Below are 20,467 nucleotides of genomic sequence, written 5' to 3' on the forward strand. Positions count from 1 at the left end.
GGAGGTATATAAGTTTCAAAGCAAAAATGTATGCAATTTGACAGATAGATACCCGGCAAGTTTGCGAACGAGAACACAAGGAACAGCAGCGACATTCGTCCTCTATAGTTTATTAACTCTATTGTTGATCGTCGTTATGCCAGTGCTCAGATCCGCATGCGCCGCGGTGAAATATTGGAACAAGTGTTTGTAGATGTTGCCATTGGTCGAAATCGCCTATTGATTGGTGCTGTGTATATCCCACCCGACCGAAGCCGTAACGTGAATCTGATTGAGGAGCATGTGGCCTCCGTTCGTGAACTTTGTGATCGCGCATCCTATGATGACCAGGTTTTGATATGTGGTGACTACAATCAGCCCCGTCTTCAGTGGATAAGGACCGACGATGGCGATGTACAGCTAACTGCATGGAAACTCATCTGTATCTCCTGCGTTAGTGAGGCTGCAGTTCCGTTGTTGCCAATTGATCTGCCTCATCCACCGCTGGTAATGCTGCTTGCTGTTCAACGTGAGTGTGAACGACAGACCGACGACTCGTCGCATGCCGCTGATGAAGCAGTTCCTGATTTTAACAAGATTGACTACAATGCTCTTCAGGATTATTTTACTGCTTCTGACTGGAACTGTTTGAACACTTGTCGAAATGTCGATGAAATGGCGGAGAATTTCTGTTCTGTAGTTCAACAATGGATGCGAACACACGTTCCTATCCGAAGACGACCGTTCACGCCGGCTTGGAGTACCCCATTACTCCGGAAACTAAAACGTGAGAAAAATACTTGCCAACGTAAACATCGTACCCAAAAATCGTTTGGAAGTAAGCTTAATTTTCAGCGTGCTAGCAATACGTATCGCAGACTGAATACAACATTGTACAAGGCTCACGTTATGAGAGTGCAAACTAATCTTCGGCAAAATCCAAAAAGCCTTTGGAAGTTCGTCAACAGCAAAAGGAAGGATCCGACTATCCCTAGGAATGTGGTGTACGATGATGTGGAAGCGTGTTCATCTGCGGAGTGTTGCGAACTGTTCGCTAAGTTCTTTGCTTCTGTGTTCGACCAATCTCCTGTTTCTGAAAGTCATGCTGAGTCTGCCCCCTCAGGTGTTCCGCTGGACTTTATTAGTCTGACTCCTTTCATAGTTACTCCTGAAATGGTTATCGCTGGCGCAAAAAAAATAAAGAGCTCGCTGTCTGCAGGCCCCGATGGCATTCCATCAGTATTGCTGTGTCGTTGTGTAGCCGTTCTGGCCGAGCCGCTTTCCGTCATTTTCACCAGGTCCCTCAATGACGGCGTATTTCCGGAGATCTGGAAGCAGTCATTTATGTTCCCCGTTTTCATGAAAGGCGATAGAAGAAATGTGTAGAATTACCGGGGAATAACCAGCTTGTCAGCCGTATCGAAGCTCTTTGAAATCATCGTCAGTGAAGTTTTCCTTAGTAAGACAAAACACTACATTTCAACTGATCAGCATGGATTTATGCATGGAAGATCTGTCGCTACGAATTTGCTCATCTTCACCAACACCTGCTTAACTGCTACGAAGGACTCACTCAAAGTGCAAATTTTCGGTAATACCAATCCGTGTGGTCAATTATGAATTTCAAATAACTCAACGTACATATGTACAGATGGGTAAATTATTGGTTAAATTGGGAAAAAATCCACAGCTCAGGTGAGATTTGAACTCACGACCCTTATTCGCTAGACAAGTGCTTTACCAACTAAGCTACCGAGCCAATTAATGACCCGGCAACTTAGTTTGTCATAACTACGAAGGACCACGCTCAGGTTGATGTTATATACACTGATTTGAAGGCGGCTCTTGACAGAATTGATCACAACATTCTAATGGCCAAGCTCACTCGTTTGGGAGCATCCAAAAAGCTTGTATCGTGGCTCGCCTCTTATCTGACCGGGAGACAACTTCGTGTTAAAATTGATTCCTGCGTGTCGTCGGCATTCTGCAACGCTTCGGGTGTTCCACAAGGAAGTAATTTGGGCCCTTTGCTGTTCGTTTTGTTCTTCCACGATTTCGCTTCGAAATAAGGCGTAAACTGCAGGCTCAACTATGCTGATGATCTGAAAATTTATTTGGTAATCCGATCGTTAGAAGACTGTCATCGTCTGCAAAATTTTATCGACCAGTTTTTTGAGTGGTGCCACGTGAATAAATTAATTGCCAGCATTCCGAAGTGCTCCGTTATGACATTTCATCGTTTGAAATATCCGTTTCGGTTTGATTACCATATCAATGGAACCATTCTTCAACGGGTGAAAGAAGTGACAGATTTAGGAGTGACACTGGATCCAAAATTGACGTTCAACAAGCACTACTCATCGATAATAGCTAAGGCTACACACTAAGATCAGCTCGGTATTTTTTCCATCTTTTTACTGAGTTCTCAACAGCAGATTTAACTCGGTACGCTCGGTTGTTTATTTTGCGGATATTCTGTAAATGAGTTACCGAGCTCAGCTATCAAACTGTCAAAAGTTACTGATGCACGGTAAATATCGTTACTGGTGAACGGTAAATACGATTACCGAGTGTACCGAAAAAAATCTGCTGTTGAAAACTCAGTAAAAAGATGGAAAACATACTGAATTCAGTGAAAAAAATACTGAGCTGGAACATCTGAATCTTAGTGTGTAATCTTCAGTTGGGCTTCATTGCAAACAGGGATGGAAAATGTCGCGGAATTTCATGAAAAAAAATGTCATGACATTTTTCTATTTACACCACTTCCGGTGTAAATTTCTGTTCGTACGCATCACCAGTCTATAACGCTAATTAGTTATGGATAATCAATGATGTCGTCAATTAACATTTCCAACTAAGTGCAGTGAAATTGGCGAATAACGAAATGACATTTTCCATCCCTGATTGCAAAAATCGCCAAGGACTTCACTGATCCTCACTGCTTGAAGTCATTGTATTGTGCGCTGGTACAACCGATTCTCGAAACCGCATCTGTTGTTTGGACGCCAAATGATGTTACTTGGACTTTGAGGATTGAACGAGTTCAGCGAAGATTCATCCGACATTTACCTTGGCGTGATCCACTCAACCTTCCAGCATATCCAGCTAGATGCAGACTGCTTAGCATGGACACGGAAAATACAACAAGCGATGTTTGTAGCTAAACTGCTGATGAATGACATTGATTCACCTCGTTTGCTGTCAATGCTTGATATTCGTGCTCCACAACGATCTCTACGGAATTGGTCATTGCTACAGTGCAGATTTTACCAAACTGCGTACGGCTATAATGAACCGATGACATCAATGGTTCGAACGATCACGTTGGTAGAGAGCTTTTTTGACTTTGGAGAAACATTAGTGCGTTTCAAAAATAAGATAAGTCGTACGTCTGTTTTATAATTTGTTTTTGTGTTAATGTTAGGACGTAGAGTTCCGATTTTTTATTCATTAAGAATTTGTAGTCAGATGGATTATAACAAAAAAATAAATAAATAAATAAACATGATCATGGTGTATCCCTCCCTCATAATAGTTGCCTCGATTACGAGGCCATTTTTATTAACGTCACTTTAAACTATAAAGTGACGTTAAAAAATGACCTCGTAATCGAGGGGTGCTTGACGAATGCACAAATTACATATTTCCAACAATTTCCAGCTAATTTTTTGTTCGAGCCCAAATGTCTGTTCTCTTTATTTTATTTTTCATCCTACTCAAGATCCAGATCTTTGAAACAATTCGACCTATCTGGGCCCAAAACCTGTTGGGTCAAAGAAATGGAGGCTTTCTAAACAGTTGGATGAAATTCACATCCATTTTACGTCGGTTGATGGTTTGTTGACACTGTCAGGCGTTGCAGTTATTGGATTTTCATTCGCTAAGTGACACGTAAACATGTTGCAGTTATCGAACGTCTACTGTAGTTTATAACTAATATCGCTACCAGCTCCACTTGTCTTTTTTTAAAATCCACAAACTGTGAATGAGTTTTATTCCACAAGATGTTGATCTACACACATGTCAGCTGAAGTGCTGAACTCATCGTTCAGCAAGTGCAATTCTAACGTTCCGTTTTCAAATATTGTCGGTTATGCTACAAATGTTAAAAATACTGAGAACTTATTACCTCGCAATTGTTGTTAAATCCTTCCGTTTTTTTTCAATTCCGAGTCCCTTATGATAAATGCAACTCATCACTCTACAATAAAGCTCTTTAAAAACACCATCATCGTGGTACTTGGTTGAATCAAAACTAAGATAAATAAGTTGCAAGCAACCAAGTGTCCCCCTTCTTTTCATTCCTAGAGCAGTGTCATCTGTCTCCATCACGAAGACGACGAGAATACCGAAGGCATTTACGCAGACCGGTTGCCCTTTTGGCATTCTTTCTTCCTATGGTGCCCTAGAGAAGTCTCAATTTCAGTACACCACTTCTCAAACCAATGGAAGACACTTCTTACACCATCTGAAAAACGGGAAAAATAGCAGAGGGAAGTCAGACAAACGGTTATAATTTATGACTCCTAAATAGTTGGGTAATTAAATTAAGACTTTGCGGTGGGGTTCAGTTGGTTGCTTGAGTCATCGTGTCTTCTGTCCGTGGAGAAGGGGAATGCGGAGTGAAAGACACTTTCTTTGGTAATATGAAATTTGACTACGAATAATTGAAATACACACTCTGTCTAGATGTCTGCACATGCATGTAACATAAGCATAATTCAAATATTGTAATGCACCATTCAAGCACAGACAAACAGACGTCTCACTCTACTCCCTTCCCGTCGTTACCCTTTTTAGCGGTTAGTTCAAATATTTTGTAGTTCGCAAATCGCTCGGTCACGGCGCTCGCATCGTTTTTGCTCCTGTTTGACGTTTGCTCACTACCGCCACCTACTGAGTGGTTTGCGTAACACAGCCTGGTTAGCATTGGGCGATTATGTTTTCGCGACGATGATTTTTATCGTAATTTGTTCCAAGTGGTACGTCTGTTTGTCTGTGATTCAAGCCTTCGTAGTGGAGTTTAACGTATACGTAACACTAGATTGCTAAAGCTATAATAGGGCATACTACCAACTAGCAAGCAGTTCTTCCTTTTCTTATATATTCAATATGTGTAGAAGTTGATACAGCTACTCACTATCGTGCTTGAGAAGCTCGGCCGGGAGTTCGTCCTTCCCTGTAACCTTGTTGTTCTTCAGCCCTATAATAACTGTATTGACCTCGTCTAGCGTCAGAAGTTCCACAACCTGCCCGTAATCGCCGATTTGAATTCTGCCTGTTGCGCTTCTGTTTCCATCGTTCAACAATTCCTCGAAGTGCTCTCTCCTCCTGGAAGCCACCATTGCAATGTATTGTTTTGTCTGTCAGCACGTTTCCATCGCGGTCGATGCACATGACGGGAGAAGGCGCTGCATTTCACTGCACGCCAGTGACTGTTTCGTAAAACCTCCGCATATCATTCTGTTCCATACTCTCTTGCGCTTTCTTTCTGCGGTGGATAAATACTAGAAATTTCCACATACATAAATGATCTGGTGTACATGATATATAGGAACAATGTTGTGAATCGCTAGAGAAGTAGGTTTGAAAACCTTGATGACAATGCAGGCTTTGCATTTTTGTTTATTTGTTTACCCTGTGCATTAACTTCCATTTGTGAATTCTATCAGTTGATGCAATTTGCCCCAGCAGTGAGTTTCCCTACTACAAGGATGAAACATTGAAGGATCTCCAAATGACAGAAAAGAAACATTCCCATCATAATGCAAAGGGCACCAGTCTGGCGCATTGTATCGGCAGGCGGGCAGGCCCTCACCTCATGTTCCCATCGGAGCATTGAGGTTAAGTGAACCCAAAATAACACTCAATTCCGTGGCGCCCAGCTACTACCGCTTACCATCGCCATCGAGAAATAGCCTTGGTTAGATAAGGGTACCGCCAATTTCACATTTGCATTGTTAGCGCCTGGGTTCCGGTCGGTGTGGTGGGTTCTTCCGTCCGTACTCTCGTTATCGGTTGTTGTTGTTGTTGTTGGTTGGGAGAACACTAATGACGGCGGGGCGCTTAGGTGGTTCCCGATGCCGAGCAGCAACAATAACATCGACGACGCCGAAGAAGGAATGGCGCGGATGGACGACGATGATGGAGATTGTTATTTTCATTCCACTTCACTGTTTGGAAGAGGAGAGCTCAGAAAAATATGAGAACGACAATTTGGCGTTCACTGCCTGTTTATTCCGTTTATGATGCAAATGCAAAAGAACGTGGTACCTATCGGCCTCTTAAGGGTCGTTAGTGTGGCGCAACGATAACGAGATGGATTGCTTTTGCCAATAAACACTAAGAACATAGCAGAGACGGGTAATTGCTACGGAGAAACAGCAAAAGCAGGCTTCTTAGACAGCTGGAAATCATAATGTTGGATTGTAAAAGCATGAAAGCATGGATCGGAACGATATGTGAAGATTTTATACAACATTCAATGGGGAATGGGGCTAGTGGGAACGAGACCAGTGTTGCCAAAACTACAGAATGATTTGTATTGCATGTCCTGATCATTTTCGTTCATCTCATGTACTTATCTGATCTTGAATGTTCTAAGAGTCAGATAGGGTTCAAACAGTTTGTTGTATATCCCGGGAGAAACGCAATTCCGTTGGGAATTCGGACGGCAAATTGCGTAGCACAAAAAGAAAACGCGTGTGAGCTTGTAGTACTAACTAACAGAATGAATCTTTTTATTTATTATTGTTGGTGTACATTCGGGTGGGAAATCAAAGTAGTTTATATGTCAATGTATGATAAAAATAGGGTAGCCCGGAATTCAAGTTGGCTATAACATCTCTTCCCCCCTTAATTCAAGAAAATCACAAATCAAGTCTTGTAGGCGGTCGCGTTGCCTTGCCGGATCTTCTCGGTGGCTGTCGGTAATCTCTCTGAACCGGCGGGACAGAAACGGTTGAACCAGGAACAACTGCCACTGGTTGATTCGTGTTATCTACTCCTGCAGTGTCCTATCAGTCGGCGATGATGGTGGTTGGAAATCCGGTTCTTATACTGGTTCGTTCGACACGTTGTTTCCTGCACTGATGTTCGGACCAGTATCCTTTGCTTGTGATGATACTACAGCTGGAATATTCGGTAGCTCACACGGCAACGGTACTCTGGTGCTCTCCAACCTGGAACCAACTTCCTTGAGCTGATCGATGTGTCTTTTCCATGTTCTTCCGTCATCCAACTGCACGTGGTAGTGCAGCTTACCGAGTTTTTCAGCAATGACTCCGTATTTCCACTTGTCGCTGTCAATGTAGTCTCTAGCCGCAACTCTCGCCCCCTTCGGAATGCTTCGTTCTTTCTATGTAACATCCTTTCTGGCAGTTTCTGGATTCGGAATCATCAAGTCCAAACGAGACCACAGCGGACGATTGTAGACCATCATAGCCGGAGACTGTCCGGTTGCTGGATGAAAGGTGTTCCTGTAGGTGAGCAAAACGTTGCACAGCTCCGCTTGCAGCATCGCCTTGTCGCACTTCAAACTCTTGAGCTTGGCCTTGAATGTCCCGAAGAACCTCTCCGCTAATCCATTCGTTGACGGATGGTATGGTGCACCCATCTGTTGGTAGATGCCATTCTTCCGAAGGAAGTCCTGGAATGCTTCAGAAGTAAACTGAACGCCATGATCCGAAACCAAGACTGAGGGAATCCCATATGTAGCGAAGTTTTCACGCAGACTTGTATGGTAGTCGCTGTTGTGATGTTGTTGAGGATTTTGACCACAGGCCACTCGGTGTACGCGTCTACCAGCTCAATGAAGTAGTTTTGCATGAACGGCCCCGCGAAATCCACATAGATGCGCTCAAACGGTCTCACCGGTTGTTGCCAACAGCGAGTTGGGGCTTTGGCCGGTTCAGCTCTCGTCGATTGGCAGCAACTGCAGTTTCGCACCATCTCCTCAATCTGGCCGTCGATACCCTGTCACCACACGTAGCCACGAGCCAGAGACTTTAGTCTTGTCATACCAAAATATGTTGAGTGCAGTTCGCTGAGGACTATATTTCGCAGACTCGAGGGAACGTACACTCTGATCCCGCTCAGAAAACAGCTTTCTGTACGGTGAACTCCGACTGATCAACTCCAAAACGGCGACCCGGCTCAATACTTCTTCCAGTTCGCAACGTCTTCACGGTATGATCAACGGCGGTGGCCTTCGCGAGCTCTTCAACAGTTAACGGCAAAGTCCCGATCATGTTCACCTCTAGTATGTCCGTCTCTTCAATAACGTTGTCCGGTTCTTTCTCCTTCAGCGGTAGTCTCGAGAACGCATCGGCATTCCCGTGTTGTTTCATTGGTCTGAATTGGATGGTGTAGTCGAACGATTGCAAGAATATCGCATAGTGTTGCATTCTTGACGCTGACATTTTCGGAAGGCCCTTCGTGTCCGACAGGATTTGCTTCAGGGGTTCATTGTCCGTGACCATAATGAACCGTCTGCCGTACAGGTATTGGTAGAATCGCCGGACTCCGAAAATTATCGCGTGTGCCTCCCGGTCAACCTGCTTGTACGCCTGTTGTATTGCGTTCAACGTTTGTGAAGCATACGATATTGGTCGCTCCGAGCCATCAGGATAAACGTGGCTCAATACAGCGCTGACCCCGTACGGTGATGCGTCAGTTGCCAGGACCAATGGTAGTAATGGGTTGTAATGTACAAGAAACCTGTCTGACTGCATCTGCTGCTTCACGCTGTTGAATGCCGCTTGACACTGCTACGACCAAACGAATGGAACAGCATTTTTGAGCAAGTTGTTTAACGGGTACAGTGTCGTACTGAGGTTGGGAAAGAACCTCCCGTAGTAATTTATTAACCCAACGAATGATCGTACTTGGTCTTTGTTCGCAGGTGTCTGCATGTTTTGAACTGCCTCAACGGACCTTATGAATACCGGTTTTGTCGATTCGGTATCCGCAGTATTCTATTTCGTCGGTGAAAAACTGGCATTTGTCGATATTGATTCGCATATTGTAAGCACTGAGGTGCTTCAGTACCTCTGTCAGTCGGCGCAGATGCTCTTGATCATTGGGACCCGTAACACGAATATCATCGAGAAATACAGTAACGCCCGGTATTCCGGTAATCTCCTCCATCAACCGTTGCCATATCGCTGGCGCAGACGCAACCCCGTACATCAATGGTCCACTGCACGAATATATTCTGGCCTGCTTACTCTCACACAGTGAATCAAAATTCAACCATCGCGCAACAATAATGACAATGTCGCAACCTGTACTTGTTGCGACAAACAAACCCATGCGACAAAAGTTTGTCCCAACTTGAAAATAATGGGATTAACATCGTAAACCACGAGTTTAGAGATTTTTATGACTTGCATTGCGATTTTCGAACGGTAACTTCGAGTTGGTAAACACTGCAACTCTGGCGAAGCTCTATCATCAAACAGTTTCGACTTTGGGTTAGCAATAATCGATTATTCACGAGTTGAAAAGTACGCAACAAACTCAGTGTCCGTTTTGTCTGCAACAAAAAAATCGAGATCCTGTCATTATCTGTTACCAGTAGGGATAAAGAGTAATCGTCGCACCTTCTTTGTTGCTTGTTTTGTGCCTCTTTTGTCTGACAATTCTCTTCACTGCTCTCACACGAAATTTGACGTTTGAGAGGTGCCGACACCGCTCAAACGTCAAATTTCGTGTGAGAGTAAGCAGGCCAGAATAAATTCGTGCAGTGGACCATAGCGTTGGCCGGTACAGACCCTTATGCGTATTCAGAGTCAATACCTCACGATCCTCTTCCTCATCTTCAAGCTCTAGATAGGCTTGAGTTAGGTCAATCTTTGAAAATTTATCTCCTCCGGCAACGTTGGCAAATAGTTCCTACATAGTAGGCAGCGGGTGTTCGTCGACGACCAAGTTAGGGTTGACTGTGATTTTATAGTCGCCACACAATCTTAGGGCATCGTTATAGTTAGGCGTGAGAGTGGGAGTGCGCGTGTGCGAAGCCGCAAAAAAGAATATCAACAATAGCAAATCCACGAAAATCCTGTGTACGCGCACTCCCACTCTCACTTTGACGCGGTACTATGGCAGCGCAGTTACCCGATTGTTGGCCTTCATCACCGGCACTAAGGGCGTGGCCCACGCACTTTGGTTGACCTTTTCTAGGACACCATCCTTCACCAGCTTTTCCAACTCCTGTTCAACAGTACCACGAAGAGAAAACGGCACCGGTCGTGCCTTGATGTAAACTGGAACCGTATCCGGCTACAGGCGTAGCTTCGCAGACAAACCTCGAATCTTCCCGATAGAGTCGTCGTAGAGATTCGCGTACCTCTGTACCAGCGCTTTGACATCAGCAGTAGAAACTTTCGGTAGTTCAGCAGGAACACGCTCCGGAACCGATGTAGCAACAGCTATCGTTGCAGGAACCTTCGGCAGTTTGGTAGTTACGCTATCTGGAACCGGAACAGCAGCAGCAGCAGCAAGTGCATGAACATCCGAATAGGCCACGTCGTTAAGATCAATCCGCAACCTTCGCATCCATTGACGGCCCAGTGGGTGTTTCCTCATGCTTGTAATGTATGTACAAAGCAATGTCCAGCATTCCCTCGATACCGATATTCGTATTGCAGAAACTAACGAGCTCCATATTCGGCGGGTGTAGCTTCTTGCCGCCGAAGAATCTCCGGTGGTCATCTACGTTAATGATCGAAACAGGAGCTCCCGTATCAACCTTGGTATCAACTTCGAAGCGTACCTCCTTTCCGTCCACCTTGACTTGGAACCGAGGGGCTCGGCAACTGCATCCAGTTTGCACAATTCCTCCAGCGTAACGACCTCGTTCTCGTTCTCGCGAATCCGTTGGAATCCTCCTCCAACAAATTCGCAGAAGATTTACGGTTTACGGTTTTCTTCGCCTTTAGGCACACTCTCTGTAGGTGTCCAACCAATTTGAAAAAAGTTACAGACGGTATGCATATGTGGACACTTCGGTAGCATTCACCCTTCGATTCCCCAGTTTTCCCAGCACCTTTATTTGTCGTATTTCTCTTTGCACCCTTTACCTGCACTTTGTAGCTCCTTTGACGATCGACCAAGCTGGCGTCCGGTCTGTCCTGCTTGGATTGGATCTCTCTTCCTCCCTTAGAAGATAGTTCCATGGAAACCGCCATGTCTCGAGCCCGGATCAAAGTCAGATTTCGTACTTCCAACAAACGAGCTTGAATCGTCCGGTCCTTGAGTCCAAAAACGAATTGGTTGCGTAACGCCGTTGAGGTAATCGTTAAACTTGCACGTGATGACTAGCTTCCGTAGAGCGATCAGGTACTCGTCGATGGATTCATCTGGACGGTCATCCCCTTGGCGCCGGCACTTGAATCTGAAGTTTTCCAGAATTTCAAGCGGCTCCGGATTGAAATGATCCTCCAGCGCAGTAACAATATCAGCATACGTTCGTTGTTGGGGTTTCTTGGGTGCCAGTTTGTCGCACAGAATGGCATACGTTTCTCCGCCCATAAAGTGCAGCAGCAGAATCGGGTGAGACTCAAAGTAGTTCATATGTCAAGGTATGATAAAAATAGGGTAGCCCGGAATTCAAGTTGGCTATAACACAGTTTCTGACGGAACTTTCGAAACTCACACAAGCTATGCTTAACCCTTTATAAGGCCGAGAAAACTAGAAGAGTAATCAACGCATACTATTATGGAAATGATTATACTCATGATTAGATGTACAAGACAATTTTTGTTTGAAAAAAACTCTCAAAAATTTAGGTGGCAATATAGTTGCTACTGCCCGTTTACCCCAAAAACGAACTTTTGAGGTGGCAATATAGTTGCCACTGCCCGTTTAGGCCACCAACGCTGGTGGCAATATTCTTGCCACTGCCCGTTTAGGGTACTTTTCTTCTTTTGACTTCGCCAAAAAGCCGGAAAAGAGATCTTAGAGTGGATTAGGGCTTAACCCATAATTTAAACTGTGTAGTTCAGCTCATATCAACCCACAATTTGATTATTTCTTAAAATATTTACCAAATCTATAGTTTTACAATATGTTTGAGCTAATTTTCTTCACGCGGTCAAATTTAGCCATTTTTGAGGCTACAAATGGATCCCAAATTATTGTAAAAGCTTTGTTTAGCACCAAAAGAATACCAGGCGTTGTTAGTAATCCTAATTTTGCGTAAACCAAAATGAAGTTCGAAATAAATTGTTATAAAACAGAAAAAAATAGAAACAGTAGGTGGCAATATAGTTTCCACTGCCTTATAAAGAATTAAGCTTAAGAAATTTCATTGAAAAACAACGTCACGAAAAGGTAGTCGCCCAATGCTAAACATACTGTGTTTGGCCGTGAGTGAGTAAGGGGTGGTACTCACTTCGTAAGTACTGTGTAAAAAGATAGGCCAAGAAACGGTCAAGAAACGATTTTCTGTCGAAATTTCTTGAGCGGTACTCAGCTGAAACGGAAAAATCGACGAACTTGATGATCAATGATGATGGTGACAAGCGTGGTGATGATTGTGTCGATCAAGCCAGCTGTCAATTTTTCTTTTGGGAAAAATACCCTGACCAATTATTCCGCAAGGAAAAGTGACGTTTCTCGCGCTGCACAGTAGGCCTGTCCAGCTTTTCAAAAATGTTCTCTGATTCTCAAGTCCACCCCCATATTTTGATTGGCATCCTAGAAGAAGTAACTGGTCAAAATTTCAGCCAAATCCATTGAAATTAAGAGGTGCATCAAATCAATTTTGTGTTTTTCGACTATTTTTGAACTTCAAAAAATCATAACTACATTAAAACTTGTCAAAACTTAATTCTTTTGGCAGAAATTGAAAGCTATACTTGTTTGCTACAACTTCTCCGAATAACGTGTGCCAATAAAATTGAAGGAAACATGTGTAATTATCACATTTGGGATCAGAAAAACCTTAAAAAGTTGATTTTTTGATAGATTTTGTTCTGGAACACCCTAATATACGTAATAAGTTGGATTTTTCAAAACGGCATCATATTCTCCAATGTTTTGTGGTGATTTGCTTCATCGACACCAAAGCTGTAGAAGTTGAGCAAAAATTACTAAAATTCGTGAAAGCCAAATGTGGCCTTAAAACTAGCTTTTTGGAGGAAATCACGTTGTGGCGCGAAATTGTACTGAACGTAGTAGCTTTGCTTCCTTGTAGTTTGCCTTGGCTACCCCCTATCACGGGTGATAACAAACAAGCGTGATGACAGGTGTTGGCTATCATATCAGTGCTGACGCGATGCCACTTTTTGCGCGCCAAAGCGTGATTGCGCCCGAAAAGCTAGTTTTTAGGCCACATTTGGCTTTCACGAATTTTAATAATTTTTGCTCAACTCCTACAGCTTTGATGTCAAGGAAGCAAATAACCACGAAATATTGGAGAATATGATGCCGTTTTGAAAAATCCAACTTATTACGTATATTAGGGTGTTCCAGAATGAAATCTATCAAAAAATCAACTTTTTAAGGTTTTTCTGATCACAAATGTGATAATTACACATGTTTCCTTCAATTTTATTGGCACACGTTGTTCGGAGAAGTTGTAGCAAACAAGTATAGCTTTCAATTTCTGCCAAAAGAATTAAGTTTTGACAAGTTTTAGTGTAGTTATGATTTTTTGAAGTTCAAAAATAGTCGAAAAACACAAAATTGATTTGATGCACCTCTTAATTTCAATGGATTTGGCTGAAATTTTGACCAGTTACTTCTTCTAAGATGCCAATCAAAATATGGGGGTGGACTTGAGAATCAGAGAACATTTTTGAAAAGCTGGACAGGCCTACTGCACAGTGGCTGATTTCGTCATTTTAGCGCGCTTAATTAATAACTTTTTTACAATGAAGTTTAGCGTCATGGTGTCTTCGGGGAAGTTTTTTACTATGATAAGGAGCTTCTTTTGAGCTTCTGTGAAAAATGATCAATCCCCCTAAAAGTGAGATAGAAAATTTATTTTTTGAATTTTTCAAGATACGAGGTTGGTGTCTTCACAAAAGTTGTAGAAAATGTTGTTTGGAGCAACTTTGCCGAAGACACCAAGTTTGTAACTTCGTTACTTTTCAAGATACGTTACGTTTTCTTTCATCGACCCCTTGAAAAAGGTTTTTGCGCAATAACTTTCTAAAAATTGATTCTACATTTTTCTCATGTTCTGCAAAGTTATAGATAATGGTAAAACACACAACTTTGCCGAACATGACATCTAGCTAATTCCAAAATTAAAATAGTTATAACGGTTTTTATAGTTTGTTGGGCCATATTTCAAGCATATATAACTTAGCTATAGGCAAATATATGCAAATTTCCTTTAACACATGTGAAAGTACATGTAATTGCCTCTCTTAGAAAGCCAAAATCATCAAACTGTAAGAAACTGTAAGATGGTTTTTGTATAGAAACTTACATCCATTTATGTTACTCTTATATGGGATTCATATATATTTTCAACATATTTATTTGACAATTCATGTCAGTTTGCATTTTTATTGTTATTGTAAGTGTGTGTTAATATAAAGAAAGGTTTGTTGTGTATTCTGGGTCATTCATGAAGTATGTTACATAAAAATTCACCAACTAGTTCTATTTTCTTACTAACTCACAATGCTCCACGTGGTCCACGAAAAAAAAACGCATAAATTGAAACTTCTTTCGTCGGATCACGATTTAACAGCAGCTTTCTTTGAAGTGAAATAAGATTTATAATTTACTATAACCAATGTAGACATAGATATGTACTAGTGAGAGCGTTGACAGCATATGTCACGCGCATGTTTGGAATTTTTTAAGAAATGGCACTTCATTCGCTCTATTCGTGGACTACGTGGAGCATTGTGAGTTAGTAAGACAAAAGAACTAGATGGTAAGTATTAATGTAACGTACTTCACGAATGATCCAAAATGCACCACAAACCTTCCTTTATATTAACACACACTTACAATAACAATAAAAAGGCAAGCTGTTAATGTAAGAGTAACATAAATGGATGTAAGTTTCTATACAAAAACCATCTTACAGTTTCTTACAGTTTGATGATTTTGGCTTTCTAAGAGAGGCAATTACATGTACTTTCACATGCGTAAAAGGAAATTTGCATATATTTGCCTATAGCTAAGTTATATATGCTTGAAATATGGCCCAAAAAACTATAATAACTATTTTACTTTTGGAATTAGCGAGATGTCATGTTCGTCAAAGTTGTGTGTTTTACCATTATCTATAACTTTGCAGAACATGAGAAAATTGTAGAATCAATTTTTAGAAAGTTATTCCTTCGGGGATTCCTCCAGGAATTCCTTCGGGGATTCCTCCAGGAATTCCTTCGGGGATTCCTCCAGGAATTCCTTCGGGGATTCCTCCAGGAATTCCTTCGGGGATTCCTCCAGGAATTCCTTCAGGGATTCCTCCAAGAATTCTTCCAGGAATTCCTCCAGGAGTTCATCCAGGAATTCCTCCAGGAATTCTTCCAGGAATTCTTCCAGAAATTCCTCCAGAAATTCTTCCAGGAATTCCTCCAGGAATTCTTTCAGGAATTCCTCCAGGAATTCTTCCAGGAATTCCTCCAGGAATTCTTCCAAGAATTCCTCCAGGAGTTCTTCCAGGAATTCTTCCAGGAGTACATCCAGGAGTTCTTCCAGGAGTTCATCCAGGAGTTCTTCCAGGAGTTCATCCAGGAGTTCATCCAGGAATTCCTCCAGGAATTCTTCCAGGAATTCTGCCAGGAATTCTTCCCGGAATTCCTCCAGGAATTCCTCCAGGAATTCTTCCAGGAATTCCTCAAGGAATTCCTCCAGGAATTCTTCCAGGAATTCCTCCAGGAATTCTTCCAGGAATTCCTCCAGGAATTCTTCCAGGAATTCCTCCAGGAATTCTTCCAGGAATTCCTCCAGGAATTCTTCCAGGAATTCCTCCAGGAATTCTTCCAGGAATTCCTCCAGGAATTCTTCCAGGAATTCCTCCAGGAATTCTTCCAGGAATTCCTCCAGGAATTCTTCCAGGAATTCCTCCAGGAATTCTTCCAGGAATTCCTCCAGGAATTCCTTCGGGGATTCCTCCAGGAATTCCTTCGGGGATTCCTCCAGGAATTCCTTCGGGGATTCCTCCAGGAGTTCCTTCGGGGATTCCTCCAGGAATTCCTTCGGGGATTCCTCCAGGAATTCCTTCGGGGATTCCTCCAAGAATTCTTCCAGGAATTCCTCCAGGAGTTCATCCAGGATTTCCTCCAGGAATTCTAGCAGGAATTCTTCCAGGAATTCCTCCAGGAATTCTTCCAGGAGTTCATCCAGGAGTTCTTCCAGGAATTCCTCCAATAATTTCTCCAGGAATTCTTCCAGGAATTCTGCCAGGAATTCTTCCCGGAATTCCTCCAGGAATTCCTCCAGGAATTCTTCCAGGAATTCCTCCAGGAATTCTTCCAGGAATTCCTCCAGGAATTCTTCCAGGAATTCCTCCAGAAATTCTTCCAGGAATTCCTCCAGAAATTCTTCTAGGAATTCCTCCAGGAATTCCTCCAGGAATTCTTCCAGGAATTCCTCCAGGAATTCCTCCAGGAATTCCTGCAGGAATTCCTTCGGGGATTCCTCCAGGAATTCCTTCGGGGATTCCTCCAGGAATTCCTTCGGGGATTCCTCCAGGAATTCCTTCGGGGATTCCTCCAGGAATTCCTCCAGGAATTCCTTCGGGGATTCCTCCAGGAGTTCCTTCATGGATTCCTCCAGGAATTCCTTCGGGGATTCCTCCAGGAATTCCTTCGGGGATTCCTCCAAGAATTCTTCCAGGAATTCCTCCAGGAGTTCATCCAGGAATTCCTCCAGGAACTCTTCCAGGAATTCCTCCAGGAATTCTTCCAGGAATTCCTCCAGGAATTCTTCCAGGAATTCCTCCAGGAATTCTTCCAGGAATTCCTCCAGGAATTCTTCCAGGAATTCCTCCAGGAATTCTTCCAGGAATTCCTCCAGGAATTCTTCCAGGAATTCCACCAGTAACTCTTCCAAGAATTCCTCCAGGAGTTCTTCCAGGAGTTCATCCAGGAGTTCTTCCAGGAGTTCATCCAGGAGTTCTTCCAGGAATTCCTCCAGGAATTCTTCCAGGAATTCCTCCAGGAATTCTTACAAGAATTCCTCCAGGAGTTCTTCCAGGAATTCTTCCAGGAGTTCATCCAGGAAATCTTCCAGGAGTTCATCCAGGAGTTCTTCCAGGAATTCCTCCAGGAATTTCTCCAGGAATTCTTCCAGGAATTCCTCCAGGAATTCTTCCAGGAATTCCTCCAGGAATTCTTCCAGGAATTCCTCCAGGAATTCTTCCAGGAATTCCTCCAGGAATTCTTCCAGGAATTCCACCAGGAATTCTTCCAAGAATTCCTCCAGGAGTTCTTCCAGGAATTCTTCCAGGAGTTCATACAGGAATTCTTCCAGGAGTTCATCCAGGAGTTCTTCCAGGAATTCCTCCAGGAATCTCTCCAGGAATTCTTCCAGGAATTCTGCCAGGAATTCTTCCCGGAAATCCTCCAGGAATTCCTCCAGGAATTCTTCCAGGAATTCCTCCAGGAATTCCTCCAGGAATTCTTCCAGGAATTCCTCCAGGAATTCTTCCAGGAATTCCTCCAGAAATTCCTTCAGGAATTCCTTTGGGGATTCCTCCAGGAATTCCTTCGGGGATTCCTCCAGGAATTCCTTCGGGGATTCCTCCAGGAATTCCTTCGGGGATTCCTCCAGGAATTCCTTCGGGGATTCCTCCAGGAATTCCTTCGGGGATTCCTCCAGGAATTCCTTCGGGGATTCCTCCAGGAATTCCTTCGGGGATTCCTCCAGGAATTCCTTCGGGGATTCCTCCAGGAATTCCTTCGGGGATTCCTCCAGGAATTCCTTCGGGGATTCCTCCAGGAATTCCTTCGGGGATTCCTCCAGGAATTCCTTCGGGGATTCCTCCAGGAATTCCTTCGGGGATTCCTCCAGGAATTCCTTCGGGGATTCCTCCAGGAATTCCTTCGGGGATTCCTCCAGGAATTCCTTCGGGGATTCCTCCAGGAATTCCTTCGGAGATTCCTCCAGGAATTCCTTCGGGGATTCCTCCAGGAATTCCTTCGGGGATTCCTCCAGGAATTCCTTCGGGGATTCCTCCAGGAATTCCTTTGGGGATTCCTCCAGGAATTCCTTCGGGGATTCCTCCAGGAATTCCTTCGGGGATTCCTCCAGGAATTCCTTCGGGGATTCCTCCAGGAATTCCTTCGGGGATTCCTCCAGGAATTCCTTCGGGGATTCCTCCAGGAATTCCTTCGGGGATTCCTCCAGGAATTCCTTCGGGGATTCCTCCAGGAATTCCTTCGGGGATTCCTCCAGGAATTCCTTCGGGGATTCCTCCAGGAATTCCTTCGGGGATTCCTCCAGGAATTCCTTCGGGGACTCCTCCAGGAATTCCTTCGGGGATTCCTCCAAGAATTCTTCCAGGAATTCCTCCAGGAATTCATCCAGGAATTCTTCCAGGAATTCTTCTAGAAATTCCTCCAGGAATTCTTCCAGGAATTCCTCCAGGAATTCTTCCAGGAATTCCTCCAGGAATTCTTCCAGGAATTCCTCCAGGAATTCTTCCAGGAATTCCTCCAGGAATTCTTCCAGGAATTCCTCCAGGAATTCTTCCAAGAATTCCTCCAGGAGTTCTTCCAGGAAGTCTTCCAGGAGTTCATCCAGGAGTTCTTCCAGGAGTTCATCCAGGAGTTCTTCCAGGAGTTCATCCAGGAGTTCTTCCAGGAATTCCTCCAGAAATTTCTCCAGGAATTCTTCCAGGAATTCTGCCAGGAATTCTTCCCGGAGGAATTCCTGGAGGAATTCTTGGAGGAATTCCTGGAGGAATCCCTGGCGGAATTCCTGGAGGAATTCCCGGAGGAATACCCTGAGGAATCCCCGGAGGAATTCCTGGAGTTCATCCAGGAGTTCTTCCAGGAGTTCATCCAGGAGTTCTTCCAGGAATTCCTCCAGAAATTTCTCCAGGAATTTTTCCAGGAATTCTGCCAGGAATTCTTCCCGGAGGAATTCCTGGAATAATTCTTGGAGGAATTCCTGGAGGAATCCCTGGCGGAATTCCTGGAGGAATTCCCGGAGGAGTACCCTGAGGAATCCCCGGAGGAATCCCCGGAGGAATTCCTGGAGGAATTCTTGGAGGTATTCCTGGAAGAATCCCTGGCGGAATTCCTGGAGGAATCCCCGGAGGAATACCCGGAGGAATTCCTGGAGGAATCCCCGGAGAATTTCGTGAAAGAATCTCCGGAGGAATTCCTGGAGGAATCTCCGGAGGAATTCCTGGAGGAATCCCCGGAGGAATTCCTGGAGGAATCCCCGGAGGAATTCCTGGAGGAATCCCCGGAGGAATTCCTGGAGGAATCCCCGGAGGAATTCCTGGAGGAATTCCTGGAGGAATCCCCGGAGGAATACCCGGAGGAATTCCTAGAGGAATTTTTGGAGGAATTCCTGGAGGAATCCCTGGTGGAATTCCTGGAGGAATCCCCAGAGGAATCCCCGAAGGAATTCCTGGAGGAATCCCCGGAGGAATTCCTGGAGGAATCCCCGGAGGAATTCCTGGAGGAATTCCTGGAGGAATCCCCGGAGGAATACCCGGAGGAATTCCCGGAGGAATTCCTGAGGGAGCTCCCGGAGGAATTCCTGAAGGAATTCCCGGAGGAATTCCTGGAGGAATTCCCGGAGGAATTCCTGGAGGAATTCCCGGAGGAATTCCTGGAGGAATTCCCGGAGGAATCCCCGAAGGAATTCCTGGAGGGATTCCTGGAGGAATCCCCGGAGGAATACCCGGAGGAATCCCCGAAGGAATTCCTGGAGGAATTCCCGCAGGAATTCCTGGAGGAATCCCCGAAGGAATTCCTGGAGGAATCCCCGAAGGAATTCCTGGAGGAATCCCCGAAGGATTCCTCCGGGGATTGCTCCAGGAATTCCGCCAGGAATTCCTCCGGGGATTCCTCCAGGAATTCCTCCGGGGATTCCTCCAGGAATTCCTCCGGGGATTCCTCCAGGAATTCCTCCGGGGATTCCTCCAGGAATTCCTCCGGGGATTCCTCCAGGAATTCCTCCAGGAATTCCTCCAGGAATTCCTCCGGGGATTCCTCCAGGAATTCCTTCGGGGATTCCTCCAGGAATTCCTTCGGGGATTCCTCCAGGAATTCCTTCGGGGATTCCTCCAGGAATTCTTCCGAAGGTTCCTTCAGGAATTCCTCCAAGGATTCATTATGGAATTCCTTCGGGTTTTTTTTTTCCAGGAATTCCTCCGGGGATTCCTCCGGGAATTCCTTCGGGGATTCCTCCGGGGATTCCTCCGGAGATTCTTCCGGGGATTCCTCCAGGAATTCCTCCAGGAATTCTTCCGAAGGTTCCTTCAGGAATTCCTCCAAGGATTCCTTATGGAATTCCTTCGGGTTTTTTTTTCCAGGAATTCCTCCGGGGATT

At 44.3% G+C, this 20,467-nt stretch overlaps 1 protein-coding gene and 1 non-coding gene across 2 annotated transcripts; both read right to left on the reverse strand.

Moving 5' to 3' along the window:
• Positions 1-1,666: 1,666 nt before the first annotated feature.
• Positions 1,667-1,738, reverse strand: Trnaa-agc (transfer RNA alanine (anticodon AGC)). The gene has a single exon. It is a non-coding gene; the product is annotated as a tRNA-Ala (tRNA).
• Positions 1,739-7,339: 5,601 nt separating this feature from the next.
• On the reverse strand, positions 7,340-7,932 carry LOC134288413 (uncharacterized protein K02A2.6-like). The gene is made up of 2 exons (XM_062853238.1): positions 7,717-7,932; positions 7,340-7,651 (listed from the first exon to the last, which is right to left on the reverse strand). The coding sequence occupies exons 1-2, from the start codon at positions 7,930-7,932 to the stop codon at positions 7,340-7,342; spliced, it is 528 nt and encodes a 175-aa protein (XP_062709222.1).
• Positions 7,933-20,467: the final 12,535 nt, after the last annotated feature.

This window comes from Aedes albopictus, chromosome 1 (assembly GCF_035046485.1).
Source record: "Aedes albopictus strain Foshan chromosome 1, AalbF5, whole genome shotgun sequence".
NCBI lineage: Eukaryota > Metazoa > Arthropoda > Insecta > Diptera > Culicidae > Aedes > Aedes albopictus.